This window comes from Callorhinus ursinus, unplaced genomic scaffold, assembly GCF_003265705.2.
Source record: "Callorhinus ursinus isolate GAN/ISIS: 27379988/994484 unplaced genomic scaffold, GSC_fseal_2.0 scaffold61, whole genome shotgun sequence".
In the NCBI taxonomy this organism is placed as follows: domain Eukaryota; kingdom Metazoa; phylum Chordata; class Mammalia; order Carnivora; family Otariidae; genus Callorhinus; species Callorhinus ursinus.
Genome location: NW_027397123.1, coordinates 1,513,526 through 1,539,838, shown reverse-complemented (window position 1 = coordinate 1,539,838; position 26,313 = coordinate 1,513,526). Strand labels below are relative to the sequence as shown.

The window sequence follows — 26,313 nt, the reverse complement described above, 5'->3', positions numbered from 1 at the left end:
TTCTAGCACCTGGTCTTTGGCTGAACGTTTAAGTGTGCAGTCCTGTAGGTAGATACCAGGAGTGGAACAAATGGGTCATAGTAATTAATATGCCTCTGCCAAACCTAGGGTGTTAGTCAATTCAACCCAAGCTCTCATAGAAGTATATTTTTACTCCTTTCTTCTTTTCACTAAAAGAAGTCACCATGGATTTTTTTTTTCCATGCCAGAACATTTAGACAAGCACAGAGCTCATGCTGTGTAACTTTTCCATGACATGACCTACCGTATAGTCTCAGGCCCTCTCTCTCTCTTCCTCTCCCTGACTCTTTACCCGTCCCTCCCCCGCACCAAGTCTCTGGTGGTGCTGTCCATGATGTGCCGTCTGTCTGTCTCTCAGCCCATCTCCCCAGCACCTGCATTTCACAAGGTGATGTAACACCACTGGCTGAGCCCAAGCTTGTGGTGTCTCCTCTCCCCCCACCTCCCCACCCCCACCCCCAGGACCCAGAGAAGCCTCAGGAAGGGAGGTCAGTACATGCGCCCCCCTGCAGGCCTGCAGGGATGGTTACTACTCCCAGTAACACCATCAACCACAAAGGAAAAGGCTTCTGAAGCAAACTACAAAAACTTACAAGGCATGTGCATTTGTTAATATCAGAATAAAGATTTCTCTCAATGAGGACACCATGGGACAAATAGATGAGATGACAGAATGGGAACAGGGATTTACAATGTCTAAAATCAACGAGAAATTAATCTTTAGAAGGGTGACAGGCACAACTGCAAATCAGCCAGAAAAAGAGACACCAATCCTGATAGAAAAATGGGCCAAGAGTGTGAGCAAATGACCAGGAAACCCCAAGACTCTGATAGGTACCTGAGAGGATGCTGGACATTCTTGGTAACTGATCAAGGAAGTGCAAATTAAAACACCAGTGAGTCATCCCTTTGGTCTGGCAAAGGTTGGAAGTTGGAAAATGTCAAGTGGAGGTCGGGGATGTGGGGCCCTGGGAACTCTGATTCCCAAGGGCCACTTGGCACGACTTAGTCAAATTCAGTTAGCTGCTGGGTGTGTGTACCTGGACATTCGCTCCCAGTCCCGTAAAGGGACATATAAGGATCCTTCTATGAACTGCAGGCAGCCTGGGTGTCACCCCAAGAGGAGAGTAGCCAGGAAGTCCTGCAAAGCCCCCACAAGCCCAGAACAGGTGTCCATAGAGCAACATGGATAGGTCTTAAAACACATCATGATGACTGATCAAAAAAAAAAAAGAAAAAGAAATGCTATTAATATCTTATGATATAATGCACAATGACACAGAATAATTGTTATACATAAAATTCCAAGGAAAAATGTAATATTTAATATGCAAGCATGTATGATATGTTGTATATAGATAAACATAGTTACATTGTATTGTGTGATTATATTAGCCTAAATATATAATTATGCATTATAAAATTCAAGAATATGGTACAAACTCATATGTTGTATATGACAGTTGTATCAATATATCAGTATTTAAGTATATGACACATACCAACCTATTATACATTTGACATTTTTTAAGAAAAGATTTACTTGTTTATTTTAGAGAGAGAGTGAGCGAGCACAGGGAGGGGCAGAGGGAGAGAGAAACTTTAGCGGACTCCGCACTAAGTACAGAGCCTGACATGGGGCTCCATCTCATGACCCTAAGATCATGACCTGAGCTGAAACCAAGAGCTGGAGGCTTAACTGACTGCACTACTCAGGCGCCCCTATACATTTAACATTTGATGTATAATTTTATTGGACTGCAAGATATTGTTTTATATAACTTAAGAGATACCATTACATGTTAATAATTTTAATATTATCAGTAAGTTACCTGTATCAATAAATTACCATATCATAGGCTCTAAAAGGTTTCCTCGTGACCCCTACCTCCAGCCCCATGTAGGGACTATTCTAAATTAGCCCAAATGACAGATGAGGAAACTGAGGCCCAGAGACACAAAGTTGTATGACTGGCAGGAGGCCCAGGTATGTTTGGTGTCCTGCACTGGGCCTCCAAGCCTCACAGCGGCCTGTTTTAGGGAACTGCAGAGGCCTGTTGTCCAAGCTTCACAGCCATGCTCCCCAGAGCCGGTGGGGGACCCCGGGGAGCCAGTGTGCCTTCAGGCCATGGAGGGCCCTAAGCAAGAAAGCAAGAAGGAGCTGCTTACCCCTCTCAGGTGTCTCCTGTTGACAAAACTCATGGAGCTTATCTGCATAAAGGGGTGGCCCAGCTAGTGGCCTTCAGTGGCTCAGGCAATCCCTGGGGAGAAGGAGGGTTAGAACTCTGGTGGTGGGGCCGGGGGGGGGGGGCAGGGAGGAAGGTGGCCCTTAGGAATTGGGTTTTTGTTATAATTAGATTTTATTATATATCAAGACAATGAAGTGGAATGGGTAAGAACCTTAGCACTGGGTTCAGATCCCTTGCTCAGCCTCTGTGTGACCCCGGGCAAGTCACTCTACCTCACTGTCCTCAGCTTTCCTCATCTGTAAAATGGGCACCATAAATCTACTGATTTCACAAGATTGTTGTGAGAACTACATCATTCATTCCGGTCCTTAAAATTAAACATGGTAAGGACCATGCATTTTTATTTCCTCCTCTAAATAATGTGAATAATAGCAGGATTGTCCTGACAACTAAATGAGATGCAGTAAAAATATCTTTCTTTGGGGACTCAAATACAACAGGCACACAAAAGACGTCTGCTATGGCTATTATTCCTGCCTGAAAAGATATGATGATGATGATGATGATGATGATGATAACGATGATGTAAGCAACACTTAATAATAACATTTACTGAGTGCCTGGGTGGCTCAGTTGGTTAAGCGACTGCCTTCAGCTCAGGTCATGATCCTGGAGTCCCGGGATCGAGTCCCACATCGGGGTCCCTGCTCGGTGGGGAGTCTGCTTCTCCCTCTGACCCTCCCCCCTCTCGTGCTCTCTCTCTCAAATAAATAAATAAAATCTTTAAAAAAAATAACATTTACTATGCATTGGTACTCTTTAAGTGCTGTAAATAAATTATCTCATTTAATCCTTGCAAAGGTCCTATGAGGTAGGTATTATTAATTTCTCCTTACCAGTTGGGGAAACTGAGGCACAGAGCGGGGATGTGACTTGTCCAAGGACACATAGGGAGTGGCAAGCCTGGGATTCAGATCCAGACTATCTGGCTCAGAGTCCTTGCTTTTAATCACTAAGTATGGTGCTTTTTAAATTCGGGAGACCTTGATGTGCATCCCAGCTCCACTGTATGGCATCAAGCACAGGCTTCCCAGCTCAGAGCCTCAGTCTGCTCTCTGAAATGGGCTTCCTTACCCTGGAGGTGCAGAGGGGGCAGCTACCTTCCAGACGCTACCCCTACAACCTCCCACGCCACCTACGCGTACCTCCGGCCAAGGTTTGGGGTTTGAGGGTGGGGCTCCGGTTAGGGGGCGTGGCCTTGGATGTCCTGGCCCAATGGGAACCGGGGGGGGCGGGGACCTCCTTCCACCTCTGTCCAGCACGCGAATCCTCCTCGCAGTTCCATCTACCTCCCGGGTGCCCCAGAGGTCTCCGACCCCAGCCCACCCGCCCAGCCTGCAGCCCCCTCCTCCTATTCCCCGACCTCAGCCCGCGCCCCTCGGGCCTCGACATCATGGGTGACGGAGGAGAGGGTGAGGATGAGGTCCAGTTTCTGCGCACGGTGCGTATCTCTGTGTTAGGGGGTCTCTGGGGCTATCTCTCGGGTCCCTCTGAGTGTCTCCTTGTCTCCGGATGTCTCTGTACTGATCCCTGTTGGTCTTTGAGTCTCAGGGTCTATTCCTCTGTCCCTTTGGGTCACTGTCACTCTATCTTTCTCCTTTTTTGTCTCTCAGTCTCGCTCACCTTTCTCACCATAGAGAATTAGAAGACTTTGGGACTGCAGAATGGGAAGGGGGATTTCGGCCACCCTCCCCTTCTGACATTAGCTATTTGTCCCAGAGAAGAGGGGTTAGCTGAAGGAGCACCCCCCTCCCACCACCCTGGAAGCCGGCACTTGGGGAAGGTGGTTCTAATTCCTGAGCTTAATTTAGCTGTTCTCCCTGCCCCCCGCCCCCACACACCACCTAGCCTAATTCTCTTTTGCTCCAGATTCTGACCTAATTTAAATTTTGGGAACGGGGCTGGGGTGGTCTGGAGGACCTAACTTCTTTGAATTTCCAGCCCTTGAGGGTCTCCTGAGGGGACCCTCAGGTTCTGGGTCTTCTTTCATCCCTCCCCTCTTTTGGGTAGGAGGGCCAAATATGGCTGCTAAAGGTCTCTGGGTAGTGTCTCTCCCTAGCCATCTCTTTGGGTTGTCTCTGTCTTGCTGCCTCTCCATCTCTGTCTCTCCCTGTCTCTGTCTTTGTTCTTTGGCTTTAGGCCTTCTGCATTTTGTTCTGCCTCTCTAGCTCTGTCTCTCCTGGCATCTCTGATCCCCTATTGGGGGGCAGGGATGAGAATTGGAACAACAGGTGTCCCTCCCAGAATAGCCAGCTTTTCTGGGGCCTGGGCAGGGGACAGGGAGAGGGTGTGGGGGGGGAGGGGCTGCCCATCTCAGAGTCCTTCCCACTGTTCCCTGCCAGTGGCTGAGTGTATAGGAGGGGATGTTCTCTCTTCTGGGCCAGGTCTGCTGACCCTGCGATAGCCCCTCCCCTCCTCCTCCCAGGCCCTGGGAAATGCTGACACAGCATTCCAGGGCCCCAGAATAGGACCCTGGTGTGCTGGGTCCGGTTTCCTGGGAGGGAGGAACAAACAGCTGGGGCTGATAGTGAAGGATAGGGACAGCTGGTCATTCAGCCACAGGAGGAGGCCTAGCTTCACCCTAGACTCTTGCCCCAGCTCCAGCCCCTTAGCAGACACCATGGGTTGGGCTCTCCCCTCCTCCCCGGCCCTAATAAGACCATGGCCATGGTATTAGCCTTGAGCAGCCGCTCTACGTCAGGCCCCATGCCCAGGGCCTCGGTCTCCCGAGACATCTAATTATATCCTTGCCTGCCCTATCTTCTGAGGTAGGGCCCTATCTTTATCTCCCTGGGAGATTTGAGGGAAACCAAGGCCTGAGTGGTAGAGTCATTTGCCCAAGGTCAAGGCCAGAAAGTGTCATCTCTGGATGCCCCTGGGACCCAGCCCTCCTGCTTTCACAAGAGGAGAACTGACCTCAGATTTGCCAGGTTAACCTGTGCTGGGGTCTACAGCTCTGGCCCTGGCATCTCTTGGCCCCAGACTAGGTCTGTTTTCCTGCACTTTATTGGAGATGGTGTAGTATTTTTCTCACACTTTTTGGACCTCATCCCACCTGTCAGAAATACATTTTATCTTGCAACCCAGTGCATGCAAATACACACATATATTATTTTTAAAACCCAACTTTATTGAGGAATAATTGACATGCAATACATTGTACCCATTTTAGGTGTCCTAGTTCAGTGCGTTTCGAAAAACTTTGCACATGCATGAAACCACCATCATAAGCAAGACGTAGAACATTTCCTTTACCCCAGAAAGTTCTCCCTTGCTCTTTGCAGCACTCACCCTGTCTGTCTGCTGTATGTCACTGGTTTCCACTAGGCACTTTGAGGGTTTCATATATAGTATATGCTCCTTTGCCTTGCTTCCTTTGCTCAGCCTATTTTTGACATTTATCCACATAGCATGTGTCAAGAGTTTCTTTTTGTTGCCGAGTGGTACCCGCACTGTGTCAATGTGCCACAATTTGTTTCTCAGTTCACCTGCTGATGGACATTTGGGTCGCCTCCCAATTCGTGCGATTATAGACAAATTGGGTGCATTCACACACATCTATTTTTTCCTGGAAACAGGTTTCATAAAATGTAGGGAGCCCTTAGAACTGGGGGGGGCAAGTTGCTATGTTCTGCTCTACTTCATTTCAGTTTTTAAGCATGGTGGCCGTGCTCCCCCCACCCAAAACGAATTCATTTCCGTTTGATGGGTGGTGACCTCTAGCCCTGCCTAGGCTGGGGTTGCTCAAAGCATGGCCCACGTCAGAGCCTCCTGGATGCTGGTAATGGTCCAGATTCCCTTACCCCAGAGCCACTGAGTCATGCCCTTGGTGTTGGGTGGGAAACTAAGGCAGCAAGGGACCTGCATTTGTAACCAGGCCACCTCCGTTCATGCTGCTGCAGGAGGAAGTTAGAGGATCTTGATGTAGTGATTAGGCCTCCAGTCTCGGTTGATATCCTGGTTTGCCATTTGCTTGCTTCCTAACTTTGGGCAAGTGATATGAAGTTTTCTCTCTGAGCCTCAGTTTCCTAATCTGGAAAATGGGGGCAAAAATAGGTACCATAAGGATTCAATGGGCTCCCTGCAAACTCTCTCTGAGCTCATCTCCTTCCGCTTTCTCACTCCTTCTGCCACTGCCTTCTGCTATTCCTCAGCACCCACGTTGGTTCCCTCTGGCCACAGGCCTCGGCACAGCCTGCCCGGCTTCCAGAACGTTCTTCTCCCAGAGATGAGCCGGCCAGATCCCCTTCTTGTTAGTCGGACAAGGTGCAGCTCAAATGTCACCTCCTTGGAGAGGCTGCCACTTCACCCCCTCACTGATGTCATCCCTACCCCCAAAGCCACTCTATTACATCAGCCTGGGTTGTTTCATAACACTGGTCACTGACGTGAAAATAATGAACCTATCCCTTTGAGTATTGAGTGTGTCCTCAACGAGGATGGCAGCCCCATGAGGACAGGGACTTTGTCTGCTTTATTTGCTGCTCTATATCCGGTGCCTAAATCAGAGCCTGGCTGTAGCCGCCACCCAATAGCTATCCGCTGAAGGAACGTAAAGCCCTGAGTGTAAAGCTGGGCAGAGAGTAAGTGCTTAATACACGTAAGCTGTCTAGCCCTCTGAACACACAAGTGCCCAGAGTATGCTGGGAGGTCGGGGTTGGAGGTTACAGGGCAGATCAGACCTCTCCTTCCTCCCTGGCTGAGCAGCCGATGGGAGGCTGCCCGTGTGCCCGGGAGTCCGGGACTGGAGTGAGTTTGTGTGATATGCTGGATGGAGGGGCTGGAGGCCGTGGGACCTCAGGCGGGATACCAAACTTCCTTGAGCCTGTTTTCTCAGCTGTGGAAGGAAATAACCACTACTTTACTCAATGGTTAAGAGCTGGGGTCTCTATCACTTCTGACTGATGTCAAAGTGTTGGGCATTCCCCCATGCACATGTATATTAGTTATAACTGTAGATATGGGCTACTTTACTAATGTATGAAGAGGTGGTCTAGTGTTCTAAGAGTGTGGCATATAGAGCCACGGCATGGGGATCAAATCCCAGCTCAGCTGCAGGACAGCTGTGTGACCTCAAGCAGGTTACTTGACCTCTCTGGGTCTCAGTTTCCACAGGTTCACATCATAGAACTTACGTCAGAGGATTCAGTAGTGAGTTCATACGTGTTAAGTTCTTGGAATGGGACCCAGCACATAGAAAACACTCTATTTCACTTAAAACTTTAGCTTATAACCTTGAAATCATTTCCAGCTTAGAGCAGAGTTGCAAGGTTACTTCGAAGAACTCCCACATGGCCGTAAGTCATTTCCCCCACTTGTTAAGATTTGGCACATTTGCTTTATCTCTCTCCCCCGCCCTCCCTCTGTGCACATTTCCCCCCTCAGCTGTTTGAGGGTAAGCTGTGGACTTGATACTTAAGTCCTAAAACACTTCAGTGTCTGTTTCCAAAGGAACAAGGGCAGTCTCTTACAAAACCACAGGACAGTCATCAACGTCAGGAAATGTAGCATTTCTCTGATGCCATTATCTGTCACGGTCCTGGTCTGGCTTTCACCAGCAGTCACCAGGAAGGGGTCCCTTGTGGCCTGTCCAGGATCCAGCCTGGGCCCTGGCATTGCATTCAGGTGTCATTAGAAAGCACTCCTTGGGGTGACTCTTGGTATCAGTTCAGGTCTTGATCTTAGGATCGTGTTTGAGCCCCACGTTGGGCTCCCTGCCCGGTGTGGAGCCTACTTAAATTAAAAAAAAAAGAAAAAAAAGGGACGCCTGGGTGGCTCAGTCGTTAATGGTCTGCCTTCAGCTCAGGTCATGATCCCAGGGTCCTGGGATCGAGCCCCACATCGGGCTCCCTGCTCGGCGGGAAGCCTGCTTCTCCCTCTCCCACTCCCCCTGCTTGTGTTCTCTCTCTCTCTCTCTCTCTCTCTCTCTCTCTCCCCCTCTCTCTCGCTGTCTCTGTCAAATAAATAAATAAAATCTTAAAAAAAAAGAGAAAGTAAGCACTCCTTAATTGATAGCTATTAACGAAACAATACACAAAAGAGAAATTAGAGAAGGCTGAGCTTAAAAGTCATTGAAATTGGGGGTTTATAGTTTCCACCTCCGTGGCTCACCTTGCCGACCCCACTGGAGCCAGTGGGACTGGGGTTCAAATCCCAGCTCCTCCCCTTAGCAGCTGTGTGGCCTTGGACAAGCTATGCCCCCTCCTTGAGCCTCAGGTTCCCCATTTGAAGATGGGGATGACTCTAGTTTCTGTCTCATGGGATGTTAGAAGTGTGTGGAGCCCTCAGCATGGGCCCCCACGTGACACACTGTGAGCCCGTATTATCTCTTTCGTGAGGAGACGGGTGGGATGATGGTCTGCAGTGTCTGCAGGAGCCCTGACCCCGTGGTCTGCACACAGGACGACGAAGTGGTCCTTCAGTGCAGCGCCACCGTGCTCAAGGAGCAGCTCAAGCTCTGCCTGGCCGCTGAGGGCTTTGGCAACCGCCTCTGCTTCCTAGAGCCCACCAGCAATGCCCAGGTCAGTGTGGGAGTGTGTGGGGAGTCTGAAGGGGCAGAGTCTAGGGTCCAAAGAAGAGGGGTCTGGGTCTGAAGAGGGGGTGCTGACGGGAGAGCAAACAGAGAGGGGCTAAGAAGGAAAGGGGGCTGGAGGTCCGAGGCAGGTGGGAGTGGAGGTCTGAGAAGGGAGAGCAGGGGACCTGGGGAGGGGGGTAGTCTGAGGGGATGGAAGGTCTTGAGTTCAAAGAAGAGGGGATCTGGAGGTGGCTGCTGATGGGAGAGAAAGTGGGGAGTTGAAAAGAAGGGGGCTAGAGGTCTGAGGTAGGTAGGGGTGGAGGTCTGTGGAGGAAGGGGCAGAGGCTCGGGAGTCTCAGGAGGCAGCTGTTTAAGGGGGCAGAGGGCCTTGGATCCAAAGCAAAAGGGCCTGCAGGATTGGGGGATGCTAGCGGGGTGGGGGCTTGCTGACTGGGGAGGGAGTTAGAAGCTGAGAGTGGAGGGAGCCCAGGTCTGAGGGTGAGGTGGACTCAGGGTCTGAGAGTGGAGGTGACCTGGGGGCTGGGAAAGGGAGGGGACGTGGAGTCAGATGGTGGAGGAGGCCGAGGGTCTGAGGGAGTCAGAGAGTCTTGGGTCCAAGGGGGAGGATGCTCCAGAGTCTGAGGTGACTGGGTAGGAGACTGAGGAGGAAGGCACAAGGTTGGACCCTGCTGTGAGATTTGGAAGCAGTGTTCAGTGTCTGAGGGAGGAGGCAGGAATTGGGGCTATCTGATGGTGAATGCAGGGGTGGCGCTTCATGGGGGGTCGCAGAGGTTTGGGTTATATGCAGGGGAAGGCATGGCGTTGGAGCAGGTGCAGGAGGGGGATGAGGCTCACTCTGACGTTAGGTGGGCTGTGGGGTACTCAGGCGGGGAGGGTGGTATGGAAGCTTCTGTGAGGTTCGGGTGGGGTTTAGGTGTTTGAGGGAGGAGGCATGTTTCCTGTGACGTTGGCATGGATTCGGGGTATCTGAAGGGGAGGCAGAGCGCAGTGGCTTCTTGGGGGGTTGGGGTCAGGTCTGGGTCTGTAAGGGGTGTGGGTATTTAGACCAGCGCTCAGGGGCCTTCAGGCCCCCCCTCACATCTTCCCACCCCCAGAATGTGCCCCCCGATCTGGCCATCTGTTGCTTCGTCCTGGAGCAGTCCCTGTCGGTCCGAGCCCTGCAGGAAATGCTGGCCAACACCGTGGAGGCTGGCGTGGAGGTGAGGCTCCTGGCCCAGGTGGGGGCAGGGCCAGGGCGGGGTGGGAAGACCTGGGGCTTGTTCACCATCTGCTCTTCTTCCTCTCTCCGCCCTGCCCCCCACAGGCCCTCAATTTGGATAAGTGGGTAGGTCTGGCCTTGGGTGTCACCTTGTTCTTCCCACCTCTCCTGACCCCAGGCCCGCCTCCTGGGCACACATCCTGCACACAGGGGCTGGGGGCCTCCCCCACCCCAGTTGTCAGGGGCTGTGGAGCCCACACAGGCCAGGCAGGAAGGACGGAAGGGCGTGGGGGCTTCTGAGCCCCCCGTGCCCCCGCCTGCTCCTTTCTCCTCTTTCCCACCCTTTCCTCCAACCCTGATCCCAGCTCTTCTCTGCATGGGACCTCCCCTCTTGCGTCCCCCTGTCCCAAGTGTGGGTTCCCTCCACTCCAGGAGTAGGTCGGCCATGTGATCATGGGGCCCCATCACATGGCCCCCTCAGAGCATGGGCATGTGAGAGCCAGGATGGGAGGCATGATGCCATCGAGAGACCGGGTGACCCCCTCCCCCCGGGAGGGGCAGAGTCTCCTTGTGCTTGGGGGTGGTGGTGTGTGGCAGCACAGGGCGGGTCCCTGTGGGGAGGTTCGAAGATTTAACGACTGGTAGGCCTACACTGGTGCATACCGGCTGCAGCTCAGCTGTGTTAGGACAGGTTACAGCAAAAGGGGCCAAGGCCCATGGTATATGAGGTATTGGGGCTTCCCTGGGAGTCTCCAGGCAACTGGAACAGGGGTTAGACTCCCTGAAGGACTTTGGGGCCTGGTTAACAAGATGAAGGGGGCAGGGAGGACAGAGTGGGCTTTGGGAAATATAAAATGTCCTATCCACAGGCTTCTCAGAGACACAGCCTCTACTTCCATGAATGGGGCAACTGAGGCAAAGAATCTGTTGAGGGTCTGAGCTAAGGCTTCCTTGTGTCCAGGCCTGAGCATGGTATTTTATGGGGAGCATATTGCCACCTGGGATAGGCCAGATGCCTGGGGGGTTCTGTACTCACTCTGTGCCCCCTCTCCCCCGTCCTCCCCACTGCAGTCGTCCCAGGGCGGGGGCCACAGGACACTCCTGTACGGCCATGCCATCCTGCTCCGGCACACACACAGCGGCATGGTGAGTGCCAGAGCGAGGGCGCATGGGCAGGGGCAGGGGACTCAGGGCCCGCCTGGAGGAGGCTGACTCCCCTCTACAACCCTAGTACTTGAGCTGCCTAACCACCTCCCGCTCCATGACTGACAAACTGGCCTTCGACGTGGGACTGCAGGAAGATGCCACAGGTGCGGTCCTGGAGTGGGGAGGGTAGGGATGGGGAGACTGCAGGCAGGGGCCGGGGTGCAGGAGGTGCAGGACTGGGGGGTCAGGGATGCGGGGGACAAGGGCAACTTGGGCCAGCATGGGGGAACCCTAGGCAGAGGGCCTGAGGGCAGGAATGGAGGACGTGAGGCAAAGAGTAGGTAATAGGAGATGATAGGAGAATTTGGGACAGAGGGCTGGGGAGGCTCCATGGCTGGGAAGCCCTTGGGGAAGGGCATTCTGGGTAGCTCTCATTCTGACAGCTCGCCCCCCACCCCAGGAGAGGCCTGTTGGTGGACGATGCACCCGGCCTCCAAGCAGAGGTCGGAGGGAGAGAAGGTCCGCGTTGGGGATGACCTCATCCTCGTTAGTGTCTCCTCAGAGCGCTACCTGGTGAGCAATCCCACCCCCAGTCCAGCTACTGCTGCCCCAGGGCTGGGGGGCCCTCCGGGACTGCCCATCTCCTCATCCTCCGTTTCTGGGCTCTCTGGCCCCCACGTCCCGACTCCCGATTCCAAGTTTCCTGACCTCTGGCATCCACTTCTGGCCTTTGGTGCCCCATGCCCCAGTTGGATCTTGGTTTCCTGATCTGTGCTCTCTGATTTTCTGTCTCCTGTCTGCTGCTTTCCCGGCTTCCACCTTTGGTTTCTGGCCTCTGACTCTGGAACTATTGCTCACCCCACCATCGTCTCTCACTGCCACATCTTGGCTGCACCCAGCACCTGTCCACGGCCAGTGGGGAGCTCCAGGTTGATGCCTCCTTCATGCAGACACTGTGGAACATGAACCCCATCTGCTCTGGCTGCGAAGAGGGTGAGGGTCCCATACCTCATGCCCCTAGATTAAGACCCCCAAAACAGTCTTCCCACATTGCCCCTCAAACATGTCCATACTGAGCCTTGGAACCTCAGACCCCAAACCTAGATCTCCAAATTATGACCCAAATTATGACATACTTAGATGTCCAACTGACCCCAAATCCAGAACACTGGAGCTCAGACCCCAAACCCCAAACTCAGTATCAGCCACCCAAATCCAGACCCCAAAGCTCATATGCCAAACTCAGGCACTGGAGGTCAGTCAGACCCTTAAACCCAGATCCAAAGCTGAAAATATCACATTTGGAGCTTATCCCTCAGACGCCCAAGGCTCAGATGACAAGCACAGATGGAGACCACAGCTCCCAACACTCAGACCCCCAAATTCAAACCCAGATACCCAAATACTCAAACCAAGACCTCTAATTCAGACCCCAAACCTCAGTCAACTGACCTCAGACTTCTAAGTTTTAACCTCAAATATCTAAAATCATCTTCCAAATTCAGACCCTCATGTTAGGACCCCACAGCATGACCCCAAAACTTTGACCCCAACTCTCACACCCAAACCTCACACCCAAGCTGAGACTCAGACCACAGATCCTGAAACTCAGGCCTTAATCTCAAACGCACCAGCTTCTGACTCCAAAGCTCAGATCTAACTTCAGACCCTAAACCTCAGAATACCAGCCTCGGACCTCCAAAATCAACACTCAAAGTCCATACCCTAGCCTCAGACTCAACCGTCACACCTCTGACCCCAGACCCCAAATCAAGCCTTGGAACTCAGAGCCCAGTATCTGGGAACATTAGACTCTAAACCTCTGACTCCAACCTCAAAAATCCAAACTGAGGCCCACAAACCCCCCAACCTCAGCCCTGTACACTCAGACCCCCAAACTTAGATTCCCCACCTTAGACCCTAAATCTCATACCCCCACTTCAGGCCTCAAACTTAGCCCAAATCTCAGACTGCCACTTGGGGTCCTGAAACTCAGATCTCTAACTGCAGACCCCCCCAAAACCCAGCCCCAGCCTCCCACAGGGGAAAAGCAGGACCCTTGGACTCCACTTCGGCTCCTGGGCCCCTCCAGGGCTCCAGCCCCGCAGTGACCTCTTTCCCTTGCTCCTCAACAGGCTATGTGACCGGGGGCCACGTCCTCCGCCTTTTTCACGGACACATGGATGAATGTCTGACCATTTCCCCCGCTGACAGTGAGGACCAGCGCAGGTCTGGGCTGGGGACAAGAGGCCCTGGGGTGTTGGGGCAGGAGGGGGGAGCACAGAGGTAGTCCGGGGGGAGAGCACCCTGTGGGCAGGGTTGGGGATCACATTCTGGGGGGCTGGTGACTGAACCCCTGACCTCACTCTCTCTCGTGCCCCCAGACTTGTCCACTACGAGGGGGGAGCTGTGTGCACCCACGCCCGCTCCCTCTGGAGACTGGAGCCGCTGAGAATCAGGTGGGGGGTTTGGGGCTGAGAGCTCCTGGGGGGCCTGGGAGGGGAGAGAGGGTCTTGAAGATCTGAGAAGGAAACTGGAGTGTTTTGAGGGAAAATCTGAGGAGCCCAAGAAGGTGAGGAGGGTCTTCAGGGTCCTCGAATCCTGGAGGAAAAGGACTTAGGGGAGCGTGGGCATTCCCGAGGGAGAGATTGGGGGTCCCCAGTAAAAATGTGAGGAGATGCCCCCCCCCGCAGGAAGACTGGGGGCTTGATGAGGTTTGGACCAAGACTGTGGTGTCCATGGGAGGGCCGGGGGAGTCCTCTGACCCTCAGCGCCCCCACCCTTCGCAGCTGGAGTGGAAGCCACCTGCGCTGGGGCCAGCCACTCCGTATCCGGCATGTCACCACGGGGCGGTACCTGGCGCTCACCGAGGACCAGGGCCTGGTGGTGGTTGATGCAAGCAAGGCCCACACCAAGGCCACCTCCTTCTGCTTCCGTATCTCCAAGGTTGGTGGGGTCAGGGTGCCCTCCCTCACTTGGAGCCCCGAATCTGCCCCAGCCCCCACCCCACAGGCTCTTGGGGGGGGCTCCCTGAATAAATGCACAGGCAGAGGAGGCTGACCTCTGTCCCCTGCCCCTGCAGGAGAAGCTGGATATGGCCCCCAAGAGGGATGTGGATGGCATGGGTCCCCCTGAGATCAAGTATGGGGAGTCACTGTGCTTCGTGCAGCACGTGGCCTCGGGCCTGTGGCTCACCTATGCCGCCCCAGACCCCAAGGCCCTGCGGCTTGGTGTGCTCAAGAAGAAGGTAGGTGCCTGGCGAGGGGAAGGGGTGGGGGTGTCGGCAGGGGGGTCAGGAAGGGGACTGGGTGGTGGTCGTGCTTGAGCCTTTGGGAGTTTGAGGGCAGGACTGAGAGAGAAACTGAGGTTGAGAGAGACAGGAAAGAAGAAAGAGGGATAGACAGAGGGAGAGAGAGGTGGAGAAGGAGAGAGATACAGAGACAGAGAAAGGCAGAGACAAAAAGACATGGAAACAGGGACGCATACGTGGTTCAGTTGGCTAAGCGTCTGCCTTCGGCTCAGGTCATGATCCCAGGGTCCTGGGATCAAGACCTGCTTCAGGCTCCCTGCTCAGCAGGGAGTCTGCTTCTCCCTCTCCCTCTGTGTGCACGCTCTCTCTCTCAAATAAATGAATAAATCTTAAAAAAAAAAGATATGGAAACAGAAAAACAGAGAAAGACAAAGACAGAGAAGGAGAGATGGAAAAGACAGAGAGAGACAGAGACAGTGACAAAAAGACCAAGAATAACATTCGGCAAATTATTGAGTACCCCAGTTGTTCTGGATGTGTGTGTGGAAAAGTAGGTGAGACATGGTGAATAAACTGCCTTTAATGAAGTACATAGCCACTCTGGACCGAGGGCACAGCATGTGCAAAGGCCCTGAGGTTGGAATGAGATTGGTTTGTTGCAGTACCAGAAAGAAGATCCAGGTTGGCTGGAGCACAGAGATTGAGGGATGAGTCTTGGAAGGACAGAGAAGAGATGCGAGCCAATCATATGGGGCCTTGTGGGCCATGGGGAGGGTCCCAGCTTTTACCCTTAGTGAGATGGAGCCCCAAGAGCGTTTTGAGCAGGCCAGCGAGGTGACCTGACTCAGGTTCACATGGTTCCTTAGCTGCTTGTAGGGTGGGGGTGAGGAGCAGAGCTGGAGTAGGGAGTCCAGGGAGGTGACTGCTGCCATGGTCAGGTGGGACAAAACAGTGGCAGGACCAGGGTGGGGACTGTGGAGTAGGGAAGGTGGCAGATTCTGGTTGTACTATGAGGGTGGAGCCAACAGGATTTTCTGACAGACTGGATATCGAGGTGAGAGGGACAGGGGTTGAGGATGATGCCATGATTTTTGCCCTGAGCAACTGGAAGGATGGAAGTGCCATTAACTGAGTCGGGGACAGTCAAGTGTCCGCTCAGGATGACAGGGATCCAGGGTCTAGAACAGAGCCCCTGGATAAAGAGTGAATGAATTGGAAAAGTAGGGAGACACCCATTTGCAGAAACGAGGCTTGTAGTCGGTTACCTGATGGGAGGATGTAGAGACGGGCCCAAGGGGAACTGTGGGAGCTGTCAGCAGCGGTGGTATTCACAGCCAGTGGGACTGGATGGGGCCCTGGGGAGGTCGGCTCAGGTGAAAGCTGGAAGCCGAGATGGTCTCATCTTACGGAAAGGTGGTCAGGCACTCAGTCTGGGACATGTTAAGTTAGGGGGTGCCATTAGAGCTTTCTGGTGGGAGAATGTTAAGTCAGTAGTAGGAACAGGTGGAGAGGGTCTTGCCTGGAGATAGACAAGACAGTAAGAGAGAGGCAAACACAGAGTCAGAGGGGGATACAGACAGAGAGAAAGGAAGAGACAGAGACAGAGAGAGACAGAGACTGAGACAGAGGAGAGGCGGCGGCAGGGGTGGGGGAGAGAATGGAAGAGGAAGAGTCGGGTGAAGAGGGATACAAGGCGGTGTCCTGCAGAGAGACTCAGTGGAGGACAGGGGGCAGCTCTGGGGCTAGTCTGGATGGAGGTCTGCGGGCGTCGCCCTTGGTGGCCCTGCCCACTCCTCACCTCTCTGTCCTCCCACTGCCAGGCCATGCTGCACCAGGAAGGCCACATGGACGACACATTGTCACTGACCCGCTGCCAGCAGGAGGAGTCCCAGGCTGCCCGCATGATTTACAGCACTGCTGGCCTGTACAACCAATTCATCAAGTGAGCCACCTGCCCACTCTGCCCCCGGGTGCCAGGCCCCACCTTGACCCCCAAGCTCCTGGTGGTCAAACACCTGACCGCCTTAATCTCTACCACTGACTTCCACACCCTAACATACACAGGATCCCTAACCTCTTAAGCCTCTGACTTCTATACATTGACCCCTGATCTGACCTTGATAACCATGATTTTGACCTCACATCCCTAATCACTGCTGACACCCAGACACTTGATCCTGGAGCTCCCCAGCCTAACACCTGCTTCCACGAGCCCCTGTGCTTACACAGGCGTGAGTCCCTGTCTTGGCCCTGTCCTTGGCCACTGTGTGACCTCAGGCCAATGTCAGTCTCAGTCTCCCCCTCTGTGAAACAGGAGTGTCCGTGAGAGTTCTCCGGGGGCCTGGGGGTAGGCCTCGCGAGCGCCGCAGGATAGCGCTCGGGGCTCAGTGCTGACGAGTGCGCCGTCCCCACAGGGGCCTGGACAGCTTCAGCGGGAAGCCGCGGGGCTCGGGGCCGCCAGCTGGCACAGCGCTGCCCATCGAGGGTGTCATCCTGAGCCTCCAGGACCTCATCGGCTACTTCGAGCCGCCCTCCGAGGAGCTGCAGCACGAGGAGAAGCAGAGCAAACTGCGCAGCCTGCGCAACCGCCAGAGCCTCTTCCAGGAGGAGGTGAGGCCGCGGCGGGGGGCGGGGCCCGGGGGCGGGGGCGGGCGGGGGGGGGCGGCGGCGCGGGGCGGGGCGGGGCGGAGCCTGAGGGACCGGGGAAGTACGTAGTGGTCTGAGAGCCTGCCGGGCGGGTTGCAGGCCGCGGGGGACAAGTGAGGGGGTGGGGCCTTGAGTTGGTGGGCGGAGCCTTGAGGGAGGGGCAGGGCGTTTGGCAGAGCAGGGGCGGAGAGCGAGACGCAACCAGAGCGCAGGGGCGGGGCAGGCCTTGTTCCTTCACCCGGGGGAGGGGGGGCGGGGCCTAAGTGAAGCCTTGTGCAGAGAGGCTTGGCCTGTGGAGGCTGTCAGGACGGGAAGAAGTCAGTGGATGAGGCAGTGGGAGTCAGGAGGCTGTGTCTGTGGGGGCTCGGCCTGCGGTTGGGGGGACCGAACCAGAGTGGGGCATGGGGGTAGGGGCAGGGCCAGAGGTGGCTCTTTGAGCATCAGTGACCTCAGTGCAGGGAGGGTCCTCAGTTGCAGTCAGGGGCTGAGGGTCCGTGTGTTTCGAGAGCACGAAGGGAAGACATGTGGAGGGGCCTCCGTTCAGCACCGGGTCTGAGTGAGGGAGACCGAGCCGGGTGGGAAGAGGGGACTGGACAAAGGTCTGAAGGTCTGATGGCTCCACAGGGTGATGGGGGAGCATGTTCACTTAAATGCTAAGGACCTGGCCCTCCTCCCCTCCAGGGACTCCCAATCTGATCCAGAAATGATAATAGTAACAATAACAAAACTTACTTACGGAGTGGAATTAGTATATGCCAAGGCTGGTGCTAGCACAGAGCGGGTGCTATATAAGTGTTAGTGGTTATTATTACCTTGAATTTAGGCTTTATTATGTGCTAAGGGTGCTATATACATGACATCCTCCTGATAACCCCATGGGAGTTTTAATTCCCATATTACAGATGGGTCACTGAAGCTCAGAGAGATGAGATAACAGCTGTCTACCCTGTGGTGTTTTTTTGTTGTTGTTGATTTCACCGTTTCAAGTGGCCCCCAGGTTTAGTGCTGGGGGGCTGCCTAGTGTTCCTGAGTGCAAGATACTGTGATGTGCCTTACAGAGAAGATGTTAGATAAGCTTCATTTAGGCATGAGTTATAGTGCTGTTGGCCGTGACTTTTTTAAAAATATTTTATTTATTTATTTATTTGATAGAGACACAGCGAGAGAGGGAACACAAGCAGGGGGAGTGGGAGAGGGAGAAGCAGGCTTCCCGCTGAGCTGGGAGCCCGACGTGGGGTTCGATCCCAGGACCCCGGGATCATGACCTGAGCCGAAGGCAGATGCTTAACGACTGAGCCACCCAGCCACCCATACACAACAATATGTATTAAACCGGTGTCTTTATTTTTTTTATTTTTTAAAGATTTTTTATTTCTTCATTTGAGAGAGAGAATGAGATAGAGAGAGACAGCATGAGAGGGGGGAGGGTCAGAGGGAGAAGCAGACTCCCCGCTGAGCAGGGAGCCCGACACGGGACTCGATCCAGGGACTCCAGGATCATGACCTGAGCCGAAGGCAGTCGCCCAACCAACTGAGCCACCTAGGCGCCCTAAACCAGTGTCTTTAAACAGACACACATATAAAGCAAGAGGATGTATTGATTGTCTGACAAAAATGTTGTGACTCAGCGAAACTCCCTGTTTGGTTCAGTATTTGCTAACTGTTCGTGGTGATTTTAAAGAACCTAATTAGCACGAATAACAAGAACTGACTGTATATGTTTTATATGCCTTTCTGTATGTCTGTTATAATTCACGATAAAAGAAGACAAAGATGAACATGTAAAATGCAAAAAAATCTCTCTGATGGTTGGTGTGGAGAGTGAGCTGGGTCACACAGGACCCGAGTGGGGTGCTTGAAAGTGGGTGGGATGGAAAGACAACTTCAGGAAGGAAAAGCACAAAGTCAGTCCTGATGTTAATAAGGATGTATTATGTTGGGGACAGCAGCAGAGAGGACAGGGACAGATGTGGGGAGCTGAGGAGGAGAGGAGGGTGATGGGAGTGGAGGGGAACATGGAGCTAAGGGCATTGGATCTGGGGACATAATCACTGGTCGTGGAAGTCAGATGAATTTACAAATCCAAGAAAAGCAAGGAAGGGAGGGCCTGGGACACCCGCAGTGACCCACCCTGTTTTCCCCACCCCAGGGGATGCTCTCCTTGGTCCTGAACTGCATTGACCGCCTAAATGTCTACACCACTGCTGCCCACTTTGCCGAATTTGCAGGGGAGGAGGCAGCCGAGTCTTGGAAAGAGATTGTGAACCTGCTCTATGAACTCCTGGGTAAGGGGCCCAGGCCTGATGTCCCCTAGAGCCCCCCCCCCAGGTTCTCAGTCCCATTGGATCTGACCCCTCTTTCCACCCTCAGCCTCCCTGATCCGTGGCAATCGTACCAACTGTGCCCTTTTCTCTACCAACTTGGACTGGCTGGTCAGCAAGCTGGATCGGCTGGAGGCCTCCTCTGGTAGGAGAACCCAGGGGGAGGGGACAGGGGCTGGGGCAGGGGAGGACCGTGGTCTCCTCACCTGTCACTCTGCCATCTGCACAGGGATCCTGGAGGTGCTGTACTGTGTCCTGATTGAGAGTCCTGAGGTGCTGAACATCATCCAAGAGAACCACATCAAGTCCATCATCTCTCTCCTGGACAAGCATGGGAGGAACCACAAGGTTGGCCCCTCCCCCTGGCCTCTCATCCCCTGAAATCTGAACCCTGACCTTTCCCCATGCCCTGGGATTCTCCACTTCCCTCACTTCCCTTGCCCCATCTTGGACTGCTCTCCACACGCTTCCATCTCAACACAAGGGTCTCAAACTGACAGTTCTTCAGTAGATTCTGGGCCACAGATGTGCTTCATTGGATCTCTGAAATATTTTTAAAAATACCTAATTTTGTAGTGTTTAGGTGGCCGTGTTTACACTCTCCAGTTCGCCACAGGTCCTACCTGTTCCTGATGCATGATTTCTAACCAGCTCCCATGTGCACATTATCCAGCTGGTCCCTGAAGACAGGAGTGTGCAGCCAGCCGCTGCTGATCTAAAATCTTCTCTTGACTCCCATACTCTCCCTAACCAACAATTTTCTTTCCCTCCTCCCTCTGACCCCTCACCTCTTACTCCAGTCTCTCCTTCCTTACACTGCTGATGCCTTATCCCAGCTCCTGTGGGCCACCCCCCCAGCCTGACCTGACCCTTTACCTTCCTCTGTGAGCCCTGATCTCCCACGTTCGCTACCTCCTTACAGTCAAAATCTCCATCTCCTGTCCTGGCACATCATCCTTAACATCTGGCTTCCCACTGTAGACCTTCCATGATCTCCCTGCCCTGGTGCTCTCACCACCTGACCTCTGACCTTGACTTCCAGGTGCTAGATGTGCTGTGTTCCCTGTGTGTGTGCAACGGCGTGGCCGTGCGCTCCAACCAAGATCTCATTACTGAGAACTTGCTCCCTGGTCGTGAGCTTCTGTTGCAGACAAACCTTATCAACTATGTCACCAGGTCTGGCCCCTAACCTCTGACCCCAGCCTGACCTCACCCTGACCACAGATCTCAGAACCTCTCCCTTTCTCACCTCCACCCCTGCAACAACCTGGCTCTGCTCTCAATCTCTCCCTCACTCCCTCTCCTGTCCCGTCTCTCCTGCAGCATCCGCCCCAACATCTTCGTGGGCCGAGCAGAGAGCACCACGCAGTATGGCAAATGGTACTTTGAGGTGATGGTGGACGAGGTGGCTCCATTCCTGACAGCTCAGGCCACCCACCTGCGGGTGGGCTGGGCCCTCACTGAGGGCTACAGCCCTTACCCAGGGGGTGGCGAGGGCTGGGGCGGCAATGGGGTCGGCGATGACCTCTATTCCTACGGCTTTGACGGGCTGCATCTCTGGACAGGTACCTGGACCCTTCCAGGGGGCTCTCATCCCTCACTATCTGCCCCAGAGTTTCCAAGTTTCTCACCACACATCTTGGGGTCATTGGGATCCTGATCCCCAGAATAGACCAACTTTTGACCCCTTAGTCCTAATTTCCCAAGACCTAAAGCTTCCAGAATCTTCGCCCTAACCTATTTCCTCATAGCCTCCAGAACTCTGACCCCAGGAGATGTATGATCTCTGGCCCTGGAGATCCTAGAAAACTTCCCAGATTTTTATGACCTCTGATCTTTGACTTCTGACCCCAAAGATTCCAGAATTCCAACTCCAGGAGGACTTTAATCTCTGACGCTATAGGTCTCAGGATCCTAACCTCAGGGGAACCTTGACCTCCCCGATAATCTCAGAGCTCCAGGACCCTCCATGGGAACACTTGACCTTAGGGTTGCCAAGATCTAGATCCCACAGGATCCTCTAATATCTGCTTCTTGTCTCTTGAGACCATTGGTCTCTGACCAATGAGGTCTTGAGACCTCTGACTTCTGACCCTTCCCTGGTGACTCTGGTGCAGGACATGTGGCACGCCTGGTGAATTCCCCAGGGCAGCACCTCCTGGCCCCAGAGGATGTGGTCAGCTGCTGCCTGGACCTCAGTGTGCCATCCATCTCCTTCCGCATCAATGGCTGTCCTGTGCAGGGCGTCTTTGAGGCCTTCAACCTGGATGGGCTCTTCTTCCCTGTCGTCAGCTTCTCGGCTGGTGTCAAGTGAGGACTTGCCCTTGCCCCCTTGCCAAGACTCAGACCTGGGACTGTTCCAAGACAGTTTCCGTAGTCACAACATGGCCTCCTGTAAAGCCAGGATCCCAGAGCCTCGGGACTAAAGGGTCAGATCCTTATATGAAGGTCCCAGTGACCTTTACATTGTCCCAAACACTTTAATGTCCTTTCAGTGACCCAGACCCTTCCAATGACCTCAGCTTCTTCCCAACCCCATATCCTTCCAGTGACCTTCAAGTGTTCCCCCAAATTGCATAATGATGTAATAGCCCCAGACTCTCCCAGTTATTTCCCAAATGATGTCAGGCTCTCCCAATGACTCTATGCCATTCCAGTGACTGCCAAATGACTCCAGAATCTGACAACTGTCTTCCAGTGACACTGAACCCTCCCAGTGACCCCCCAATGATCTTGGACTCTCCCAATGACTCTATGCTCTTAACTTCTCGGTGACCCCGACATCTCCCAGTGATCTTCCAATTTCTCCATAATCCTCCAGTGACCATAATCCCTCAATGGCCCCAATTATTTCAAAGACCTCTCAGTAACTCAGTTTTTTCCCGATGACCCCAAGCTCTGTGAGGGACTCCCCAGTGGTAATTAGGGTTACCTCACCATTACATCAGATTCTTAGTGATTTCCAAATGACCTTCTTGGTCTCCCAAAAACCTCCCAATATCCCCAAATACTCTGTTAAGCCAGGGTCTCTTCCAGTGGACCTTCCCATGACCCTGCATTAACTCCCGAATGACTCCACGCTTTCCTTTTTTGATTCTTCAATGATTCTTATTGACCTCAGACATTCTCTTTGATGTTATACTTTCCCTTTTGACCCTAAATGACCTCCATGACTCCATGACTGCCCAGTGATCTTTCCCAGAACTTGCCATTGATCCCAGGATTGCTCCCTTACCCCCACTGAGCACGGATTCTCCCTGTAATCTGCCCCGCCAGTGACCCCTCTCTCCCACTCAGGGTGCGGTTCCTCCTTGGTGGCCGCCATGGCGAATTCAAGTTCCTCCCTCCACCTGGCTATGCCCCATGCCACGAGGCTGTGCTCCCTCGAGAGCGACTTCATCTGGAGCCCATCAAAGAGTATCGGCGGGAGGGGCCTCGGGGACCCCACCTGGTGGGCCCCAGCCGTTGCCTCTCACACACCGACTTTGTGCCCTGCCCTGTGGACACTGTCCAGGTACTGCCTGCCCTGCAAGGGCTTCCTGGTGAGGCAGTCCTGAGTAAATCGTACTCAGCAGTTACTGTTATCTGTAGCAGTAGTGATATTATTTCAGGGGGAACTTCCCATCCCCCTGTAGCCAGGCCAGAAGGTGGGCCTCCTTCTGGATGTCTCCCTCCCACTCGCCCCAGCTTGTCAGCCTCATGGGCTGTCCACTTGGCCTCCTGGACATCCCTCCCTGCCTCCTCTCCTCCTCATGGCCCGCCCTGTTTTGAACCATCATTATCTCTTGTCTGAAGAACACTAATGATGTTAATATTTATTAGTCACCTACTGTGTGCCAGGCTTTTACCTAAACCACGTAAGGTTTAGTAGTTTATCTAGGTTATGTCACTGAATCCTTATGAGGTCAGTATTGTTCGGATCCTCACTGTACAAAGAAGGAAAGAGACTCATCCATTCATTCTGCAACCACTTCTGGAGGATCTCCTCTGGGCCTGGCTCTGGGCTAGGCAGGGCTGGGAAAGTGGTAGAGACTGAGGCAACCCCAGGCCCTGTCCTCATGGAGCAACCAGTCCACAGCAGGGAGATAGTCCCGTTCCCAGATAATTCCTTAATTCTGTAATTCTAAGTCCTTACTCAGCTGGATGTCAACCCTGGGGTCAGGGTCAGGTGATGAGGAGCAGGGCTCAGAATAGCGGGAAAGGTGTGGGGGACTGTCCAGGGCTTGTACATGTTCTTGGGAAGAGGGGTCATGGTGCAGCCTGGAAGGACCACAGGGGCCTCACAAACGTTCCCTGCCCTGCCCCCAGATTGTCCTGCCTCCCCATCTGGAGGGCATTCGGGGGAAGCTGGCAGAGAACATCCATGAACTCTGGGCGCTGACTCGCATTGAGCAGGGCTGGACCTACGGCCCGGTGAGGGACTGCCTGCGGCATGAGGGCGTCAGCCTTGCTGTTGGGGGGGATGAGCAGGGAGGGGCCCGTGGTTGGGGGAAGGGACTCTTGGGTTTCCTGTGGCAGAACTAAGGGCAGGAGGTCAGGGGTCACAGGCTGGGCATGTTGGGGGGAGGGAAGGGGACCCTGAGGAGTTGACACTGGGGTTTCTCCAGGTTCGGGATGACAATAAGAGGCTGCACCCGTGTCTTGTGGACTTCCACAGCCTACCAGAGCCTGAGAGGAATTACAACCTGCAGATGTCGGGCGAGACGCTCAAGTGAGGCGGGTACCGGGGAGCAGGGGCCTGGGCCTGGGCCTGACCTCTGGTGAGGAGGAGGGCAAGGGGAAACAGGGATCGTGAGGCAGATACTGACAGAGGGCAAGAAAGGGCGACAGAGGCGTAAAGAGAGCCGGTCAGTAAGAGAAAGAGAGAGACGCGGAATCGGGGAAAGAAGCGGACAGGAAAAGATGGACATAGTCGAAGAGATACAGAGACAAAGAAGCAGAGAGAGACAGGAGTCAGAGGGACAGAGAACGAGACAGAGAGATGGGGACAGACACCCAGAAAGCCAGAGCAAGAGACGTGGAGGGCCAGCAAGGGCCGGGGGAGGAGGGGAGTCGGGCTTGGGGAGAGGAGGCCAGGGGCCAGGAGGATGTGTGGGCTGACCCTGTCCTCCGCACGCCAGGACTTTGCTGGCACTGGGCTGCCATGTGGGCATGGCGGATGAGAAGGCGGAGGACAACCTGAAGAAGACCAAACTCCCCAAGACGTGAGTGTGGTGGCCCGGGTCCCATCTGGGGGAGAGAGTGGGAGGCTGGGGATGACGTGGTGAGGCCTGGGCGGTTGAGGAGGTCTTCTAGAGAGGCTGAAGTCAGAGACAAAGGGGCCACAGGTTAGGGTGAAGGTCATAGGACCAGGGGTCAAGAGTCAGGGCTCTGGAGTCAGTGGTGAGTGTCCTGGGGAGGTGTCAGGATTGCAGAGTTGGGAGTTCCAGAGGGAGAGTGGGTGTAAGTCGGGACCCAAGGTCAGGGTCTGCCATAGAATCAGGGAAAAGGAGGGAACAGAGGTAATATCTCCAAGTCAGAGGCAGGGGTGGTCAATAGAAAGAGGTGAGAAGTTGTTAGGAGTCATAAGTAAGAGACCCTAAAATTGTAGGTGAGAGATCAGAGGTCCTGAGGATAGAGGCCAGGGTTCAGAGGTCAAGGACTCCAAAGCCAGGAATTTGAAGTGATAGGGTTCTGAGGTCAGAGGTAAGAAACCTCAGAGTTAGAGGTGAGAGGTCAGAGTTCCAGGGTTGAAGATGAGGCTCCCCAAATCACAATGCAGGGGTCAGAGAGGCCAGAGGTCAGTGAAGCGAAGCCCTTGCTAAGGCCACAGGATCCTGCGTTCAGAGGCCAAGTATCTCAAAGCTCATTCAGGGGAGTCATGGAACCCCGATGTCAAGAGATCAAAGGTCAGAAATCCCAAAACTCAGAGCTCAGGATCACAGGACCCTGGGAGCAAGGGTGGGAAGTCAGGGACCCCATTGTGCAGAGCCCAGAGGCAGGGGTGAGGGGTCTCATCTCACCAAGCTCTGCCACGCACACAGGTACATGATGAGCAACGGGTACAAGCCGGCGCCACTGGACCTGAGCCACGTGCGGCTGACACCTGCACAGATGACGTTGGTGGACCGGCTGGCAGAGAATGGGCACAACGTGTGGGCACGAGACCGCGTGGCCCAGGGCTGGAGCTACAGTGCTGTGCAGGACATCCCAGCACGCCGCAACCCTCGCCTGGTGCCCTACCGCCTGCTGGATGAGGCCACCAAGCGCAGCAACCGGGATAGCCTCTGCCAGGCCGTGCGCACGCTGCTGGGCTACGGCTACAACATCGAGCCGCCTGACCAGGAGCCCAGTGAGTGCGGACCTTGGGGCCCCTGACACTAACTCCTACCCTGATGCAGATCCCGCTGCCTGACCCCTGACTTCTGATCCTGCTCAGCCCCTGGATGGGCTCCATCTACAACACCGAGCCTTTTCCCCACGACCCTGACCCTTACTCTGACCCCGACCCTGAACCCAATCTTGACCACTGACCTCGATCATACTCAAACCCTGCCAGACCAGGAGCCCAGTGAGCACTACCCCAGATCCCGGACTCCAGTCCCGGACCCCAAGCTAAGACGCCTAACCCCTGACCTCTAGACTATGGGCTACAACATGGAGCCACCCAACCAAGAACTCAGAACCTCTAACCCTTACCTGTAACCTGACCCCTGACCTATCACTGACTTCCAATTCCAGCTTCCATCAGCTGCTCTTGCTGTGGTCCCCAACCTTCAGTTTCTCTACCCCTGGCCCCGACCCCAATTTCTATCCTCTCCCTGAGCCTGACTCTGACACTCTCTCCCTGATTCTGCTTTCAACCCTTGAATTTAAGCATTGACCCTAATCTTGACCCTTAACCCTAGACCATGACGGTGACTGACCCGACTTTCTGTCCTGTAAGCATCTCTTCTTTGAGGGTTCTG

At 54.1% G+C, this 26,313-nt stretch overlaps 1 protein-coding gene across 1 annotated transcript in view; it reads left to right on the top strand.

The window, feature by feature from the left end:
• Positions 1-3,608: 3,608 nt before the first annotated feature.
• The window catches only part of RYR1 (ryanodine receptor 1), a 107,439-nt gene continuing 84,734 nt past the window's right edge, over positions 3,609-26,313 (top strand). Inside the window, exons 1-25 of the mRNA XM_073885139.1 lie at positions 3,609-3,711; positions 8,672-8,791; positions 9,900-10,004; positions 10,109-10,129; positions 11,075-11,149; positions 11,235-11,313; positions 11,610-11,722; positions 12,049-12,142; positions 13,285-13,378; positions 13,534-13,608; positions 13,939-14,095; positions 14,232-14,396; positions 16,220-16,341; positions 16,814-17,009; positions 19,195-19,330; positions 19,416-19,511; positions 19,596-19,714; positions 20,409-20,542; positions 20,690-20,931; positions 21,484-21,676; positions 22,664-22,880; positions 23,675-23,779; positions 23,974-24,077; positions 24,487-24,570; positions 25,390-25,697. Coding sequence (XP_073741240.1) covers positions 3,664-3,711; positions 8,672-8,791; positions 9,900-10,004; positions 10,109-10,129; positions 11,075-11,149; positions 11,235-11,313; positions 11,610-11,722; positions 12,049-12,142; positions 13,285-13,378; positions 13,534-13,608; positions 13,939-14,095; positions 14,232-14,396; positions 16,220-16,341; positions 16,814-17,009; positions 19,195-19,330; positions 19,416-19,511; positions 19,596-19,714; positions 20,409-20,542; positions 20,690-20,931; positions 21,484-21,676; positions 22,664-22,880; positions 23,675-23,779; positions 23,974-24,077; positions 24,487-24,570; positions 25,390-25,697 — 3,202 coding nt within the window. The 5' untranslated portion in view covers positions 3,609-3,663. The remainder of the gene's footprint in view (positions 3,712-8,671; positions 8,792-9,899; positions 10,005-10,108; positions 10,130-11,074; positions 11,150-11,234; positions 11,314-11,609; positions 11,723-12,048; positions 12,143-13,284; positions 13,379-13,533; positions 13,609-13,938; positions 14,096-14,231; positions 14,397-16,219; positions 16,342-16,813; positions 17,010-19,194; positions 19,331-19,415; positions 19,512-19,595; positions 19,715-20,408; positions 20,543-20,689; positions 20,932-21,483; positions 21,677-22,663; positions 22,881-23,674; positions 23,780-23,973; positions 24,078-24,486; positions 24,571-25,389; positions 25,698-26,313) is intronic.